This window comes from Fusarium falciforme, chromosome 3, assembly GCF_026873545.1.
Source record: "Fusarium falciforme chromosome 3, complete sequence".
Taxonomy (NCBI): domain Eukaryota; kingdom Fungi; phylum Ascomycota; class Sordariomycetes; order Hypocreales; family Nectriaceae; genus Fusarium; species Fusarium falciforme.
This window is the reverse complement of record NC_070546.1, coordinates 1,037,204-1,054,234: the sequence shown is the minus strand read 5'-3', so window position 1 is coordinate 1,054,234 and position 17,031 is coordinate 1,037,204. Positions and strand designations below refer to the sequence as shown.

Here is a 17,031-nt window from a genome sequence, read left to right as displayed (position 1 = left end):
AGCAGGTGATTCGCCCATTCAGTAGCTCACGTGAGACAATCCTCCCTACCTTTGTCAAGCACCTCTGTCAACAGAAAAGCATGTCGCTGGCCTTGGCAAGCCCATGATCCATTCAATTCTTCTTTGGGAATCTGTACCAACTTACCCAGCGAGAGGAGGCTTATCATAAAGGGTGGGGCGTCTCGTGGACTTTTCTCAGCCGTTGAACGCGACGGTTGCTCATGTTTAGACTGTGGACTTAGTCAGCGACCGACTCTCTTTCAACCCCCGGCTTGAAGATGTAGACAAATGAATGCGTCTCCAGTTGTCGCTTTATTCCAGAATAAGCAAGCGGGAATCTGAGGCATGCTGCAAGGCTTTGTCCGTGTCTTTGTACGATGTGCTATGTGACCTCCTCTCCCCATCGTTATGGTCCCCTCTTCCGATGGGTTTGCGTATTCTGCACCAAATCGTGATGATAGATGTAAAATGACGGACAGGATTGCTGAATGACTTCGACCAAATAGATGAATGGCCCAACAAGGTCCTCTCACAACATTCACAAGTGCTACGGAGTGCCTTGGCTGAGATGATGAAAAGCTCAGACCACCGGTTCGTTCCCTGTTGATATTGCCCATTTGGTACACCTGCCTTCCACTGATTGGCTGAACAAAAGGAAGCGGTCGGCGATCGGACACGGCGCCGGTTAGGTTATATTTTATATAAAATACATAAAAAATTAATAAGTTATTAGTTAATACTAAGTTAACTTTATAATAGTATTATATAAAATTACATAAAATTATAATAACTTAAAATTCTTCTTACTATTTTATATACTTAGCATAAGTTTCTTATAAAGCAAGTAATAATCCTTGTTTTTTGCCATACAGAAACTCGCATGCCTTGCTTAAGCACGTTGTGAGTCTACGTTGATACACGCCGCCCCTCAAATGGGCAGGCTCAAAACTTGTTTCCCTACCTTGCCGATGCCCTGCAAACGACATTTTGTTCCGTCAGCGTAGAGTCAAAGCATTAATTCATGCCATCAAGCCAGTCGAGAGGGAAATAGGTAGATTATAATCGGCCCATAGCCCCATCATGGTAACACCTGGATCGAAACCAAAACGCGCTGAAAACCCAGGCTGCGCGGTTCGTATCTACATGAAGGCGAGGGCATCAATAGAACTTCAGCAAGAGCCACACCCTCGCGGCTGGTTCTGCCCCAGCAAAACAACAAATCGAGAAAAACAAAACTTCGCACCCTCGAGGCTGGTATCCCGCAAATAACAAAGGTAAGAAATGCAACAACAGGAAACCCCATGGAAAAGCGCAGTCTCGCGGCTGGTACTCCATACAAAGAAAACGAACGCCTGGCATATCCCACATGGAGAGAAGAACGTCGGGGAAAGCACAGCCTCGCGGCTGGTTTTGTGCTTTGTTCAATGTGACAACCAGATCAAAATGAAGATGCCGGTGATAGCAGAGTGTCGCGACCAATCACTAACCATAGAGGGTGTGCATGAAATGTCGAATGCGTGTGCCAAAAGTTAGTGGGCTACATTCGAGAGGCGGTGACTTGCCGTCGAAAACACCTGGTTCGACCAAGGGGCATGTGATGTCGCGATCTAGAACGCGAACATGGTCTATTCAGCTGACGATTCGGATGTTGGTGGCAAACAGTGCCGGTCCCCTGGTGGGCTTAGTTTGCGGGGGCAGGTCCTGGACAGCTGGGTTCCCGAGACTCTCGTACTCGGTGATGATCTTTCCTGTTGACGGCTCACATGCAAGCTGTAGCAAGCATGGTGGGGAGTGTACTGCGCAATGTTTTCGAATCTTCATGCCCTTCTCAGCATCTGACCTCGCTTGGGCGAAGCATTTCCCCCGGTCCATGTTGTTGGCATGAGACTCGATGGTAAGATGCGTGGGGTTGATGCAGTAGGCGAAGTCACAAAGGTGTGAGGTCTCCCTCGTACCAGTCAAGACGTGCTGGAACTCGATGGGTGTGTAGTTCTTTGTCGCAAGGAAATGTTTCTTTGGGATGCGCGAGCCGGGCATGGTGAATTCTCGCAGCGCGATCTGCCACTTCATGTAGGTGGCAACTGCCCCGGTATGGCCCCTTACCATGTCGATAGCTTGCAAGCACTCAGTGAGACTTGCATAAGGAAACGCATGGATGATTCCAGTGAAACATCTCGACTCATTGTAGTTTAGGCGGATCCAACGGGAATAATCATCCACTCGCGCGATACTGATATTCGTCTCGACCCGTTTGAACCAGATATCGATATAGCGGTAAAACTCGTTTAGGTCTGAATCATAGACTTCTTTGAGGTTATCGAGCCATAGTGGACGCCTGAGGGGCCACTCTGGCACCACACGGCTTACCCCAGAAGATGTTGCTATGGTTGCTAATGATGAGGTCTGGTGAGACGAGGCGGAGGAGGAGGAGGAGGCACCATAGTTGTGGGCGGGAACAAGTGTTTGCCTTTTCGAGCATGAGGCAGCAGGTGGGCTGTGGGCTCTCGCCCGTTTCAGGATGATGCCGGCCCAGGGTAGCTCTTCTTCATCGATATCGTCTTTTACAACAATAGGAGTGGATGGGTTGGGTTGAGCTCGTGTTCGCTCCTTTCCTTTGCGTGTGGGACAGGTCGGGCAACCATCATCGTCCATGACCAGGCCAGAGGAGAAGTCGGGGGCGGCGCTGGGCGTGGCAGCATCGTGATTGCAGAGGCCCCCGCATGGGCATCTCCCAGGGGAAGGAGCGGAGGAGAGAGATTTCGTGCCGACAAAGATGATGTCGCCGTCTTCGTCAAGTCTGGGTTTCCCCTCGATCTTGACATGGGCGCCGCGTTTGGGGCAAGCTCGCGTGTGATACCTGTCTCAACCTTGGGAACAGGCTCGGTCTTGATGGCGCCGTTGAAGTTCATTGTGTAGGCTTCACCATGGTTAGTCTTAGCTTTGTCTCAATGGATGGAACGCTTGCCTTGGCGATGCCGTTGTTTCAGTTGTGTTTTTGCTAATGGTGGCAGTGTCTGTGTTGATGATGGTTGCGTCTGGGATGATGTTGGATTGGGATGTGAACGAGGCAGAAATGGACGTCTGTTGGGAATCTTTGCGCGCTCAAGCGCTCCTGGAGGAGCTAAAAAAAAGAGGAAGGAGCTTCCCGGTGACCAAGCAGATGGGAGCGAGATCAGGAAGATACTAAAGGAGGAAGGAGCTCTTGGGTGCCCGAGCAGATGAAGTGGGGCTGCGAAGCAGAGGAGGAAGGGCGGCCACCCCAACAAAGCCAAGGGATTGAATTGTGAAGGCCAAGGTGCAAATTGAGGACAAGGGTGTTGGGTTATCGTTCGTGTTGAAGTGTAAGAGGGAAGGTCAAGGGGGGGCAAGTAAGCTGAAGCCGAAGTGAGGGCAGCAGGGCCTTGAACAACCGGTATACCATTCGTTGACTCAGCGCTCTACAGTAAGTCGACCATGTGTTCGTCAGCAATCCGGCTTATACTTTGTGTGGTCGGCTTTTCACGTTGTTTTTGCGCTGGGCTTTTATTTACGGCACGGGTGAAGAGCGCGACGCATAGAAGGGCTCTTGGGCGGCAGCATGGCAGTAGGACAGCAAGGCGATCATAGGACTGAGCCATTCTATTTCTACCCACGACTATGTCCTTCTAGCTATGCCACTTAACTTGGTGTTAGTGATGGAGTAGAAAGTCTGGCTATAAAAGGATGTGTTAGCAGGTCAACAATGTAGATCTTGGACTCGTATGGCAACTTACGGAGAATGGCCAAGAGCCGTATCTCAGAAACCTTGAAATCGTGACGTCCAGGTTGCTTCTCGCTACCTATGGAAACATGTCAGCGGCGGTCAAAGCCACGATCTGGGCTTGGTGTCACAACATACCAGAGTGGGTGACGGTGCTTCTACTCGCCTGGGATGACTGGGACATCGCGATCCACTGTTGTATCTCCCAACTACGCAATGTCAGCAGTTTGGTCAAAGATCGAATGCAGGCCGTGTATTGCAACCTACCGGAGAGAACCGCGAAAACATTCATTGTCGGTTGGCCAAATGCAGATGCGGGTCTGGTGTTACAACTTACCAGAGGCCATCACCGAGGTGTTTACCAGGATGGAAAAGCGGGCTACGAGCCAGATCCACGGTAACCCTCACTGTGAAACGTAAGCACCCTAACCAGAATCTGAATGGGGGGTTCGTGGATTTAGTCGTCATCTGTCTGCTCGCGCGTGGATTAGTATCGCTCAAGCAAATCGACCAACTTGAGCTTCTCGTACGTCAAGTCACCGGATCTTCGGGTGGGATTGTCAGGAAGACGTGATTTTCCTACGTCGGTATCTGAGCCGATAGCATCAATCAGCAACTGATCCTTCGTGGTCCAGCAGTAGCTGACGAGACGACAGACATGGCGATAGAGGATGATGGTAGAACTGATGCCAGAGGTCGAACAGATGCTGGCGAATGCGGCGTCGGGCCGCGCTCACGACGATTCGGATGTTGTACGACATGATCCTCTGACGCTGGTTGTCATTGTAGAACTCGATGGCGGCGGCTCTGGCTCTCGGCATGCTGAACTCGTCATCGAGTCGAACATATCTCGGGTTGATGAATTTGCCATTGGTGTCTCGCCAGAGAAACGCGAACGATCCTTCCTCGAGGTACAAGGTCAGGCCAAGAATCGCTGGCGTGCCAGGAGCGCAAGCGGGCGACCTCGGGAGTTGAGGGATAACCCTTCCACTGCCTGGCTCAGGGTGGTTGACATCGAGTACACCAACTTGGACACTCGTCTCCGGGAATTTGGGCTCGACCAAGGTGGGGGGGGGGTGGTTGTTACGATGGTTGGATGTCCAGTTTTTGAAAACCTCTCTCTTAACCTATATGCTAGATACGCGACCGCTCGTAGAGTTGGGCGTCATTGTGTACAAGCTCATGCGCCACATGCTTACGCATAGACTTGAAATGAATAAGGAGGTCGGCGAGGTGCATTTTCTTATTCATGGTTAAATGATAGGCATGTAGTCATCTAAGAAAGTATGCTTCATACCTAGCCAACGGTCTAGATACCAAATATCTGATGGAACGGGTGAGAAGTTCTCAACACTCAGTATAGGCTATTGCTGACTGCTTCCAGCCTCGTCATGCTCAATCCCCCAGAGCTCACCAAAACGGCTTCCAGGTGTATCAACCAATTCTCTCGGCCCTCCAGATTCCACCACGGCGCCCTTGTCAAGCACGACAACCCTATCAAAAAAGTCCATGACCATCTCGAGTCGGTGCGAAACCATGACAATGGTGTAGCTCTCAAACTCATCACGGATAATCTCCTGCATCGCCCTGTCTGTCGCCTTGTCGACGCTGCTGCTCACTTCGTCCAAGAGGAGTAGACCACCCCGTTTTTCACTTCCTGCGAGTCTGTCTCTGACGCGGCGTCGGAGGATCGCCCGGCCGAGACTAAAGAGTTGCTTTTGGCCTGCACTTAGATCGTCAGCGCTCATACCAGCGTTGAGACCGCCACGGTCTTCGATGAAGCCGGACAGGCGCACGGCGTCGAGAACTTGGATGCATTCGGACTCTGTGGCCCCGTTGAGGGGATCAATGTTGGCCTTGATGGAGCTGCCGTCGGGGAGGAAAACCGCATCTTGAGGGATCGCGATTATGCGCTTTCGCAGGGTTGTTCTGTCGATTTGGTACAAGGGTATGCCATCGATCTCCATGTTTCTCGAACAGGACTGGAGAGGATCAAGGAGCCGAAGAAGAAGCAGAATCATTGTAGACTTTCCACTTCCCGTTCGACCGCAGATTGCGACTTTCTGGCCTGGAGTGATGCTCAACTTGAGGTTGCTCAGGGCAAGCTTGGCCGGTGATCCAATAACAACCCCATCTTCGTTCAGAGACTCGGGTTCATACGAAGCCGACACGTCGTTGATCTCGATGTTTCCACTCTGCGGCCAGCTCTCAGGCGGCTCAACATCTTCTCCAGGCTGATCCTCTGGCTTCACATTTTCGCTAAATGACCTTAAACGAGCTACAGCCCCGAGCGATGTCTCGAGAAGAGTGTAGCTTCGAATCAAGTTTGTGACGGAATCACTAAACGAAAGCAGAGAAACGAGACTAGCACCTGTGATTCCTGCATTGCTTCGCATCTGAGTCGCAAGCGCGATAAGCAGGACGGCGAGGCCCGTGACGACGAGGTGGAGCGTTGAAATGAGCCACTGCTGGATCGCACCGAGCAGGTAGGCGGGTCTCTGAGATGTATCGAGGAGATGGTGATTATGGGAGATATCGAGGTCTTGCCAACCAAAGGCTCGAATTGTAGCAACGCCCTTGATGGTGTCTATAAAGTGTGTGCTTTCATTTGTTAGCTTCTGGTGAAACATGGGGGCAGAGGACATACTATAGTGGACTCTTGGCCTCAAGATCCAAAAGTCGAACCTGGCGTGAAGTACGCAGATAAAACTTTTGCACAAAATACAGAATAATGAACAGGAAAGGATAGCCTGCTGCGAGATACGGCGACGCAGATGCAATGACGGCCGCCATGCCCATAGAGTCAGCTATGTCAAGCGTAAAGTTTGTGAGGGCCAGAGGCAAGTCATTGTCGAGAAGAGTCATGTCCTGCGAAAATAGGTTCGTCACGATGCCAGAGTCGGTGGTAGTGAAGAACCTCAACGGCGCTGCTACAACCGTCGTGATGGCGCGTTTGTGGAGCTCAGTGCCTGCTGACGCCGTCATCCAGATGGTGGTTGAGAGACCGTTGCAAAGAAGGAATAGGAGGTTCACAACGCGGAATAGAGCGTAGACGCCCACGTAGAAGGCTGTTGGTCTGTTAAAGGTATCCTCGGACCAGAACTTAAGCCACACGCTCGAAACGTTTGAAGTAGCTCCAAACATGATGCCCGCAAAGATGACTGTGAAAGCCGCCAGGAACCCAACACTCTTGAAGTAGTGCGTGTAGATGGACCAGTCGCCTTGCTGTCTCGACTTGTCATCCAGCTCGGTCTTGATAGCTCTCGAAGGGGGTACGGCGACAGTGTCGGCTTGCTCTTTGACGCTCTCCGCGGTTGATGGAGTATCTGTGCCTCCGTGCTTGACCCCAAGACTGTGAACGTACTTGTTGTTTTCCATCAACTCGGGGAATGTACCCTGTTCGATGACGGTGCCTCCGGAACCGAGAGCGATGATGTGGTCAGCGGTAGGCAGATGTCGAACCGAATGCGTGCAAATCACGACTGTGACGTTTCTTCGGCGAGTAATACCGCCTGGTCCATAGACACGACGAAACAGCTCAGCTTCTGTATCGTTATCGAGGCCACTCAGTACATCGTCAAAGATCATGACATCGGCCTCGGAGTACAGAGCGCGGGCAACAGAGACGCGTTGTTTCTGGCCACCACTGAGCATGATACCATTGCTCCCGATCTTGGTATCATGACCCTGTGGTAAGAGAGCAACATCGACACTGAGCATAGTAGCCTCAATAATCTCGTCGTATTTCTTCTGGTCAAATGCGCAGTGGCCGATGATGTTTTCCTTGAAGGTGGCGTTGTAGAGGAATGGGTTTTGTTCGCAGTATCCGATTCGAGAGGAGGGAAAGAAGGTCTGAATGGTTCCAGATGATACGGGAACCTCTCCTAGTAGAGCTTTGCAAAATGTTGTCTTTCCCGAGGCGACTTCACCAACCACGATGGTGAGCTTGTGGGCTGGGATGGAGCAGTTGATCTGGTTTAAGGTCGTCTTCTCACCACCCCAACCAAAGAACCCGTTCTCAACGGAGAAGGCTAGGACAGAGTCCTCTGACCCATCTTGAGTCTTTTCCGAGTTGGAAGAAGAGGACTGGGAAGCATATCGATTACGAAAGTCAGTCCGAGACTCGGCGACGAGAAACATCTGAATCCTGGTCGTACAGGTCAAGCCAGCAAGGACACGAGGAAGATTCTGGAACATGTTGATCAATGGCGAGCTCAGCAGGATAATGTAAGAGAGAGAAGTAAAGATGGTGCTGACGCCGAGGGACGCAGACGTAAAGGCGAGCGTGACGACCGGCGACAGGGCGAGAGGTGCGAAACCCAAGACCGCGGCGAGGATCAGTAGCAGACGGAAGCTATTGCCGACCTTGAGCTCACCCACGCGCAGGCTCTGGATCAGATCCGCTACTGGGCCGGTAATGCCTGAGATCTTGTACAGCTTCATGTGAGATATGGCATTGGCTGTGAGCCCGACTCTGTTCTGGATCCGCTTCATCCACTCGTTCTGTCTTTTGCCGACGAGGGCCAGGATCCATCCGAGTATAGCGCCGGAGATGATTATAATGACAAGAGGCGAGACGAAAGCCACGCCGACTTTGTTGTACAAGAGCCAGCAGCCCACAGAAACCTCAATCGTGTTGGCCCAGAGCTCGTGAGCCGCCTCAGCGCCGTGGAGCACTCGATCGATGTCGGTACTCATGAGCGTCAAGGCAGCAGAGTCATCAGCCGAAATCAACTTCATCTCTGTAGTCTTGCGATATATCGCAGCACACAGACAACCGCGGATCATTGTGAGAGCCTTCTGTCTGTAGTACCCGTAAAAAGCGAACGAGAGGGCGATGCCCGAGTAGATGAGGAAGACGGCACCGATCAAGCCGTAGCCAATGTTGTTTGTTGTAGGAGTCTCGGGCAGTTGGAGGAACTCGAGGGTTGCGTCGATGAAGAAGGGTTGGCAGAATTTAAAGGCGATGAGGGCGATGCGAGGGGCGACGGGGTAGAGGAACGGGCCTGGAAGTGTCCTACACAGGTCCTTCAACAGCCCTGAATTTGGCTCATTGGGGTACTTGTGAGCCCGAATCTTCTTTGCGAACCGGCTGTAGAGCTTTCCAGCAGCCATGCCCGCGTCAAGAGGGTACAGATCGTCGATATCCATGACATCGCGATATCCTCGCAGGAAGAGCTTGTTCAACCAAGCATAAACACCTAGACTAAGCACACTGCTCGATTCTTCAGGGCTGTGTTCATCCGCATTCCAGTGAATCCATCTCGTCTTTGGGATGGTTTCGAGACACAGCACCACAAGTTTGACGACGATGGACGCGGTAAAGAGGCGCGCTTGGATGGTTTGATGTGAGTTGGTGATGATGAGCCATGCTGTGCGGGCTTGGACAATGTCGAAGAGCAGGGTTAAGAGAATGTAAATAGCGAGCAACGTCGATGGTCGTCGGGCGGTTGAGTGTTCTGTGTATGACAACGAGACGGCAAAAAGCGAAGCGACAAAGGTGAGACAAGAGCCAGCAAGAGATAGATCATGGACGATGCCTCGAGTTCCCGTGGCCACGAGGATCAAAGTCGCAAGCTGCGCGATGGAATACACAATCAAGAATCCCTATCACATGGAAGTCAGATAAAAATGACACGACACTCGCATTTGTCAACTCACGGCCTTGAGCGACTGCAAAACAAGACCCCCAACAATCCTAGATCTCTGCGACAGCACAACCACACGCGCGAAAGCAGCCGCTATAAAAACAGCAGCAGGAATAATCTGTAAAAAGATGCGCTCAAACTTTTGCGTAAAGTCGAAATCCCCACGACATCCCCGGACACCTGGTCCAAGGGAGCCGTCGTTGAGACAAAGACTCTCACTCATGGTTTATTGCAAACTGTCTGTTTAACTCAAGCAAGACATGCGGCTACGACTCTCTCTTAAAGGTTACAGATCTTGAAGGATTCAGCGGGGTTAGGATCGCCGCGTGTTGTTCGTCATCTTTGACTGGGTAGGTTACGCACGCAAACGAACCGAGATAGCTGTCTTGGATGCAGGCGTCGTCATAGGGCTGATGAAGCAGCAAAAGGTCCATGAGTTTCCTCGCATTTTGCCTGGTCGCGTTGGCGCTTGTCCAAAGAGGCAGGTCAGATCATTGCTGGGGTTAGAGGTGAGATTGTTGCAGGGAACAGTGACGAATTCAGGTGCCTTATCAGAACAAAGGGTCCTGAAGCTTCACATGATGGGAAAATAGAGTGTTGTTCAAGTCCAACCGCATTAATTCAGTGACTGGTAGTGGTGCCTGGATGCAAGCAAGCTTAACTTGTATCCAAACTCGCCTCTGTCCAACCATCGCCTCCCAAACAAACCAAAAAGAGTTCACCGCTCCAATTGCGCCATTGTGGTGGCATCCAATGCTGGCCACTGGCCCCGAGGCCGTTCTAGAGGTAGGTAGGTAAAATGTAAACACATGGTACGCCAGTTAATGCCCCCCCCTCCCCAAACTTGCTTGCTTTGATTCGTGCTTGAGAAGATGTATGCAAAATGCACAATGTGTCGTTAGTCGTCATGACATTCGCAGCGGTGTCGTAAGCTGCTGTGTGGTAAAAACTGGTTGCAGATTTGCGCCTGCAAAGTGCTATCGGCTTAGCGGTCCGATCTCCCGACTCCGCTTCATGCCTCTTCGGCGCTTTCTTCGGCGGCTGGTGTCCTCCGCGGCGCTTCCGTTGAAGAGGGGTTCAGGGGCTTTCGCGCGTAGATGCTGTGGAAGGGGTAGTAGGTGTGGTACTTGGGAAGGCCGTTGACCTCTTCGGTGAGAGCCTTGCGGACCTCTATCAGAAACATCTCGATCTGGATCATGGTCCATTTGAGACCGTCGCGGAATGGCCTCCGAGACAAACCCACGAGACCCCACATGATAACATCGCGCAGGACGTGCCCGCACTCCTGGAGCCGTGGCTTTTTGGGCCACGGTCCTACGGGGCACTTGAAATTCTTTCTCGTGATGCCCTCAAAGCCCGCTTCTGCGAGCTCGCCCTCGACGTACTGGATGCCGTGGATGTCAGTACCCAGAGCTGCCATGCCCTCCTGCAGGTACCGGATGAAATCCCGCCAAGCGTAGGGGCCATCGCATGAATTGTCGTCGCAGGCTGCTATGTAGTGAAACTCTTGGACTTCGACATAGCCCCCCGGTTTAAGGTGTCTGCGCAAGAAGTCAGCTTGAGTGGCCAATCCACATGAAACTCGGCATCACTTACTGGTAGATGCGCTCCCAGAGCAGGGGCCTGTCCCTGATGGAGTGGACGGTGTGGCGAATGTGGATGTAGTCAAACTTTTCCTCTGGGTACGTCCAGCCGCCCTCATGCTCAATATCGTCGACGACAAAGATGGCATTCTCCGGGACCCAGTCAGGCTGAATCGGCGAGAGATCCATGCCGTGGAACTGTGAATTTGGATAGTTGTCGGCGACTGTCATGGATTAGAAATCATGGCCAAGTAAACGAAGCTCGCTTGCTGCGCTGGGAATGCTTACGGTCGATACACCATTTGCCTATTCCTGTGCCCAGATCCAATACTTCAGCGCCCTCTTCCAAAAGATCCTCGATGGGTGCAAAGAACATTTGGCCGTCGCACAAGTACACCGTCAGATTGTGCTTCAGCTCCTCTCTATCCTGCTCAGCCTCATCGTTGGGAAACAGGTACTTCCCCGCATGGTAGGCATGGTAGCGCAAGCCGCCGTCCACAATATGCTGTCGAATACTATCGGTAAGGCTGCGAGTCTCGTCGAGGTCGTTGGGAGCGTAGTCGCCTCGTTCGATGCTCTTTATTAAGGCGGCTTCATGCGTTGATCCGACGGCGAGGGGAGAGGTTGACGAGGACGGAGAGGGGGGACTGAAGGGGCGGTTGTTCTGTCTCGACTGGACTGTGCTGTCGTCACCATCTTCGGGTGACATGCTCGCAGTTCGTTCGCAGTCGTTGGGCGACCTCGAGGTGTTCTTCTTTGGCGAGGCAGATGCTGCTGGTTGGCCATTGGATTGGCCCAAGATGGAGTTTGGCGGCGAATTCATAGTCTGCCGCAAATGCGATTGCGCATGTCGCGCGACGAGGGGCGGCTTTGGATCCTCGGCGTTTAGCGAGGAGGGGGATTGAAAATGAAGCAAGCGATAGAGAGAGAAATGAGAGATCAACAGGTTGGTCAAAGAGCAAGGAGATAGGATGGGAATGAGGAGTGCGCTAAGCTAGGTTTCCCTGTGGAAGCTGAGACGGGATGGCGTCCGATGATCTTTGGGCTGACGTCACCGTCTGGATAGTAGAGTGAGCACTGTGGGCGATGCCGGAGAATGCGCCTGAAAGACCATGTTAGACAGTGTGCAAACGTGGGGGGAAGATATGGGAGTAGCAGCACGTACAGCTTCAACCAGCGAAATAGACTGACAGACAACCTGAGTAAGGAACAGACACAGATGCCAGGATATCAATATTGCATCCAAATAAATAATAACATAAATGTGGTGTCGAGAGGGGTCAAGAGAAAAGAAAGGGTCTAGGCGAGGGCGAGGGCGAGGGCGTGGGCAGAGCCTGGTATTAAAAAGAGACGGTGTGTCAAGACGAGGCTAGCACCAGGAAAGAAACCGGACTAGCGTAGCTTTTGGATAAGAAAAAAAGAGGAGATGCTTCTTTTTTGACTCGAGAAAAATGCCCATTCGCCCCCTGTCGGCTTTGAACCCCCAAGGAAAGGATTGTCGGTATCAGGGCGTAAAGAGGCCCAAGGCAACGGAAATGGACAACACCCGCTTTTCTTGACTCGCTGGATCTTGGAAAATTTACTTTTTCCCTTCCCATGAGATGGGTCCTCCCGTCTAGCCTACGCCTGGAAAGGGTCTGGAGACCCATGGGTGCATCCGCTGCGTTGGTAACCTCGGCGCGTAGCTCTTGAACAGCACTCGCTTGGGTCTTTGATGGTAACGTCACAGCGGGTTGGAATTTTCATCACGCAATCCAGATTTTGTCATGCAAAATCTCCTCTCCCACGGCCGCGGATGCAAAACCCAGTGCCAGAGTCCTGGGAAAGTCTCCCTCCCAACAGACAGCAAAATGTGGCTGTCCCAGGCCCCAGGGGAGTTCCAGCGTGTTGGTAATTGGTACAGGGTCCGGTCCTGCTGTATGACGACCCCTCTCCCCATCCATCACGCCGCAACACCACGGGAAGGGGGCTCCATAACGGTGGCCATGGCATAACCCAGAGGCAGGGCGGTCACACGGGGGAGCAGAGCAGCCAGACAGAGGGGCCACCTCGGTTCCGCAGTGGAGGGGTTGGACGTTACAACGGGAGGGGAGGGGTTGATCCCCGCAGGCATGAGTTGCAGGGCCATGGAAGAAGGGTCTTTTTTCTGGGTTATTGCTTAGATAAAGAGGTCGTCAGCGAAGCTATGGCCTCCAAGCCCAGGGGAAGGGCTAGACGATGGTGCTTACAGTTTGTGTCTATCCTAATATCTGTCCAGAAGGCGTTCAACTCAAAGCCATGTCTTCAAACATGGGCGTTCTCACAAAATCCCATCACGACGGTCACAATGTCCGAGCGGCCCGCGACCTCATCCTTGGGCCCTCCCTCATGCAGCCTCCCACAGAAATCGACTGAGACAGTCCAATCAATATCCGAGGCCCAAGACAAACAGCACTTGGCCTTGCCCACGGCAAAAAGCAGCTCACCCAAGTTTCGAAAGTAACAAGCATCAACTCGGTTCGGCGAACTAAGGGGTGGCAGACGCACTGGCGGTTCTTTTGTGTCGTCTCTTTTCCCAGCTTGGGCCAGTAATAGATCCAATGTCGTGATTGTGCCTCTTCGCCAATCTATAAACGGGAGGATTTGCTCCGTTGGCAAATTCTCCTCAGCAGGCCAACCCCTCTCCCTGATAGGAGGCCAACCACCTTGAACCACCGTCGTACCGACACAAGGGAACGCCAAGGCCCGCTGTGGGTTCTTCGCTGTCCGTTGCAGATTGCAGCAGCATGAGGCGATGTGCTGGCACCAGAGGGACCCGCCATGACGGGACACACACACTGGGGGGGTTCATTCCCTGAACCCTGAGAGCAAAGCCCGAATTCCACGAGATGCCGGTGCAAAAGGGGCGCCCTGGCAATCAGGGAACTTTGCGTGGCTGATAACTTGCTCACAAAACGCACCGTTGGTTCCTTTTCCTGTTTATTTTTCGCAAAAAAAAGTATATCTATACCAAGAAATCGTACGGGGGTGGTCCCTTTGTGATCAGTCACTTTCTGGCAATCGTCCCGCACCGTGGTTGGACCATGGGGGCGCTTCGAGGCCACACAACAACAGTTCGAGCAGGTTGGCCGAGAGCGGCCAATTACAGCCTCACACGGGCTTTTGTCCTGATGCGGGGTTAGGGACCGGGTCGTCGGGTTTGAGAAGCCACAAGTTCTGGCTTGATTTTTGAGCATTCCTGATGGTTACGAGGTGAATGCTTACTGTGGTTGTTCTTTATCGAATCACGTTCAGCTTGTGACAACATGAATGTAAAGCAAGCCCAAAGCAAACCGCCTCACTTTCCACGCTGACAGGCGGGTCGAAAAAAACACCACCAGTCCCAGCACCAAAATTGTATTGGGAGAGCGGCGGTGATTTCTTCGACACGCCTGGCTGACTCAAGAATACCAGCCGTCAGCCCTACTGGGTTACACATTCATCACCTTTTTAGGATTACGATAACGGTGTAGACCCGACACTTTGGGTCCCATGATCATGGCACCAACAGAGTGCGTCCACAACTCAGTCGCCGCAATGCGAGAGCAGCCCCATACGGTGGGTCACTGGACGTCGACCTGTTCTCGAGACCTGCGCGATGAACTGGCCCGCGTTTGGAGGCGGCTCGGGCCATGACTGTCAGTGACTTAATTAGCGGTATTTTTGTTAGCTTAGGGCTGAGTGCCGTGGTGGTTCACGATTCACGTTCACTCGATGTTGGTCAATGAAAGCGCTTCACTGTATTAGTTTCAGTATTACTACGACCTCGTAATTAACCACCGGTTTCCCTTTGCCTTTCATGAGCATAAAATAGGCAGCAGCCAGTTGCATTGACACGTCCCTGTATCTCCATTCCCCAAAGCTATCCTCATCGTCTCGGACCGTCGTAGTGCTCACCGTGGTGAGAACGTTGATGCCGTAAAGATCAACTCGGCTATTGTCAATACCCACTGAGAAGTGGCCCCTAGCTGCTAACTCTGTTAGAAACTTGATCAAAAACAGAAGCGGGATCATGTAGTAACTTACTAGAGCGAAAGGGGTTACTTCTCGTCGTCTTCTGCAGTAGCTCCCAAAAGAGAAGAGTGGATCTGGAGTTGATACAGTTCATCACTGTAGAACGTATCAGTAACTCGGTTAATATCTCGGTACAAAAATCGTGATTGACCTACCAGAGCCCAGGGATGCCCCATGACGAATATTCGGCGGACAGTAGTGCTCTTAGCAGCCATTAAGCAGCCACCATGCTACGCCGTTTCTTGATCTCAGCTGCTATTTCAGCAGCATCGCGAGCAGTCCTGAGATACACATCGCTTGCAAGAACGAGTGAGAGGATGCAACCTGGCCCAAGCTTGTCACTGCTGTCAATGGCATCGCCATGGGATGACCCAGCTCGAGCCCATTTGTGGATGCGACGCCGTGCCGCGTTGATAATCTGCTCGCGGTTGTACGAAGTGATCCGCTTTCGCTCGAAACTGTCGTAGTTTTCAATGGCCATGAGAATGGCATTATTCTTGGTCACGCCTTGGGGGAGCCAACGTTGAAGTCTTGAGGACTTCATGATCTCATCGTCGTCGTCCTCCCAGGTCCACGTGAATGTTTCCTCCGCAGCGTTGAACTCCATGGTGAGGGAAGTTGACTCGCAAATCCTTCGCTTGCGAGAAACTTTGGTACGGGGCATAGGAGCGCGATCGCAAGGGCTGTCGGTGGTCGCCTGCGGCTTGCTTTCGGCCCAGGAAGCGTCGATTACGATATAGGTCTGCTCCGGGGTTTGCTCTTGGAGAATAGGCCTGTTATTGACTCTATGGCTCGATACCCAGTACTTGAAGATCTCACCGAAGAACTCTTTGTAGAACTCAGGAGAAAAGGATACATAGGAGTCTTGGCCAGGCATGTCAACGTACTCGAGAAAAAGATCTTTCAGAAGGAGCTTCTCATCACGCGTCAGATCGCTAGGCTTGCTGATGATGGCGTTGGGCGGGCGCGAGCCCAACACGCCGGTATCCTTGAGGAAGAGATCCATGAGTTCGTCATACTCGTCGTCAGGCATCGCGATGGATCTTGCAGAAGTAGGCACCTTGTTGGCTCTATCCCGGAGGTCAGGTGCTTGGGGTGAGGGTCTGCATACGATGCCTTTCGTTGTTGCGTGGAGGAGGTTGTGAGAGGAGGAGAGTTGGAAAACCGAGAAAGTAGTTACGACATCATTTATATTCGCCTGGATGGCCGTGAACCCTCGGGCTTAGCTAAGTCTTTTTTTGCTCTGTCACTGCTATGCAGATGTTTGCAAACAAATTGACTCTTGCGTTGGCCTTGCTGGTTGGTTTGGGAACAAAAGGGGACTTCGCCGCCGTCAGTGAATAGGCAGACCAGCGCGATGCCTTCTCCCAATTATAAGAATAAGTAAATGAATACAAGCATGGTCTGAAATAAAATGGCTGTAACGCTCACCTCTGTCGTCATAGGGAAAGCTGGCGAGTAACCATCTCGTTCATCAGATACGGAAGCTCAGCAGCTCTATCAGTTACACCTCTTCCTCTATTTGCGGTCCATGATATATCTAGATGCAAACATACCTCAACCATTGCATTTAAAAGCTTCAATCCTATAAGGAAATCCATCGCCACCACTTCCCCAACGGATGATAAGATCCCGCACCTTTGTTCAGTTGCTTTCACCCAACTCACCGGGACTTCTTTTAGCAGAGGTGCTCTATTATTTTTCTTATGAAACCAGCTTGCAGGTGCTTAGATGTGAGATTCCTGAGTTTCTCATACTCTGCCAGAAGCTTAAATGAGATGGATGTTGCTCTGTTCCGGGGAAGTCAAGATTGCTTTGACACACTTCGCGGGCTGCCTATCAAGGCCTGGATACGCCGAGTGTGAGTGGCCTTTGGAAAAGCTTATGATAAACTGGAGAAATACTACAAGTCTCCAAAGCCCAGCCGTCGTAGTCTTCATACGTGTGTTTGGACACGGTTCAGCCGTAGACGGGGGAGGATTCGTCCGCTGCGCAATCGAACCCAGCTGACTTGCCACCCCTTGACTGT

General features: G+C 52.0%; 4 protein-coding genes across 4 annotated transcripts; all 4 read right to left on the bottom strand.

Moving 5' to 3' along the window:
- Positions 1-1,629: 1,629 nt before the first annotated feature.
- On the bottom strand, positions 1,630-2,909 carry NCS54_00366200 (Zf-His-Me-endon domain-containing protein; the record flags this gene model as incomplete). The annotated part of the gene is made up of 2 exons (XM_053149225.1): positions 1,630-2,683; positions 2,770-2,909. The coding sequence occupies 2 exons, from the start codon at positions 2,907-2,909 to the stop codon at positions 1,630-1,632; spliced, it is 1,194 nt and encodes a 397-aa protein (XP_053005200.1).
- A 748-nt stretch (positions 2,910-3,657) lies between these two features.
- Positions 3,658-9,610, bottom strand: NCS54_00366100 (Hypothetical protein; the record flags this gene model as incomplete). Its single annotated transcript, XM_053149224.1, has 8 exons — positions 3,658-3,692; positions 3,753-3,818; positions 3,878-3,948; positions 4,077-4,146; positions 4,398-4,733; positions 5,154-6,340; positions 6,387-9,346; positions 9,401-9,610. The coding sequence occupies 8 exons, from the start codon at positions 9,608-9,610 to the stop codon at positions 3,658-3,660; spliced, it is 4,935 nt and encodes a 1,644-aa protein (XP_053005199.1).
- Positions 9,611-10,399: 789 nt separating this feature from the next.
- On the bottom strand, positions 10,400-11,793 carry NCS54_00366000 (Hypothetical protein; the record flags this gene model as incomplete). The annotated part of the gene is made up of 3 exons (XM_053149223.1): positions 10,400-10,928; positions 10,984-11,194; positions 11,259-11,793. 3 exons carry the CDS (start codon positions 11,791-11,793, stop codon positions 10,400-10,402), a joined length of 1,275 nt encoding a protein of 424 aa, XP_053005198.1.
- A 3,423-nt stretch (positions 11,794-15,216) lies between these two features.
- On the bottom strand, positions 15,217-16,035 carry NCS54_00365900 (Hypothetical protein; the record flags this gene model as incomplete). Its single annotated transcript, XM_053149222.1, has 1 exon — positions 15,217-16,035. The coding sequence occupies one exon, from the start codon at positions 16,033-16,035 to the stop codon at positions 15,217-15,219; it is 819 nt and encodes a 272-aa protein (XP_053005197.1).
- Between the last annotated feature and the right edge of the window lie 996 nt (positions 16,036-17,031).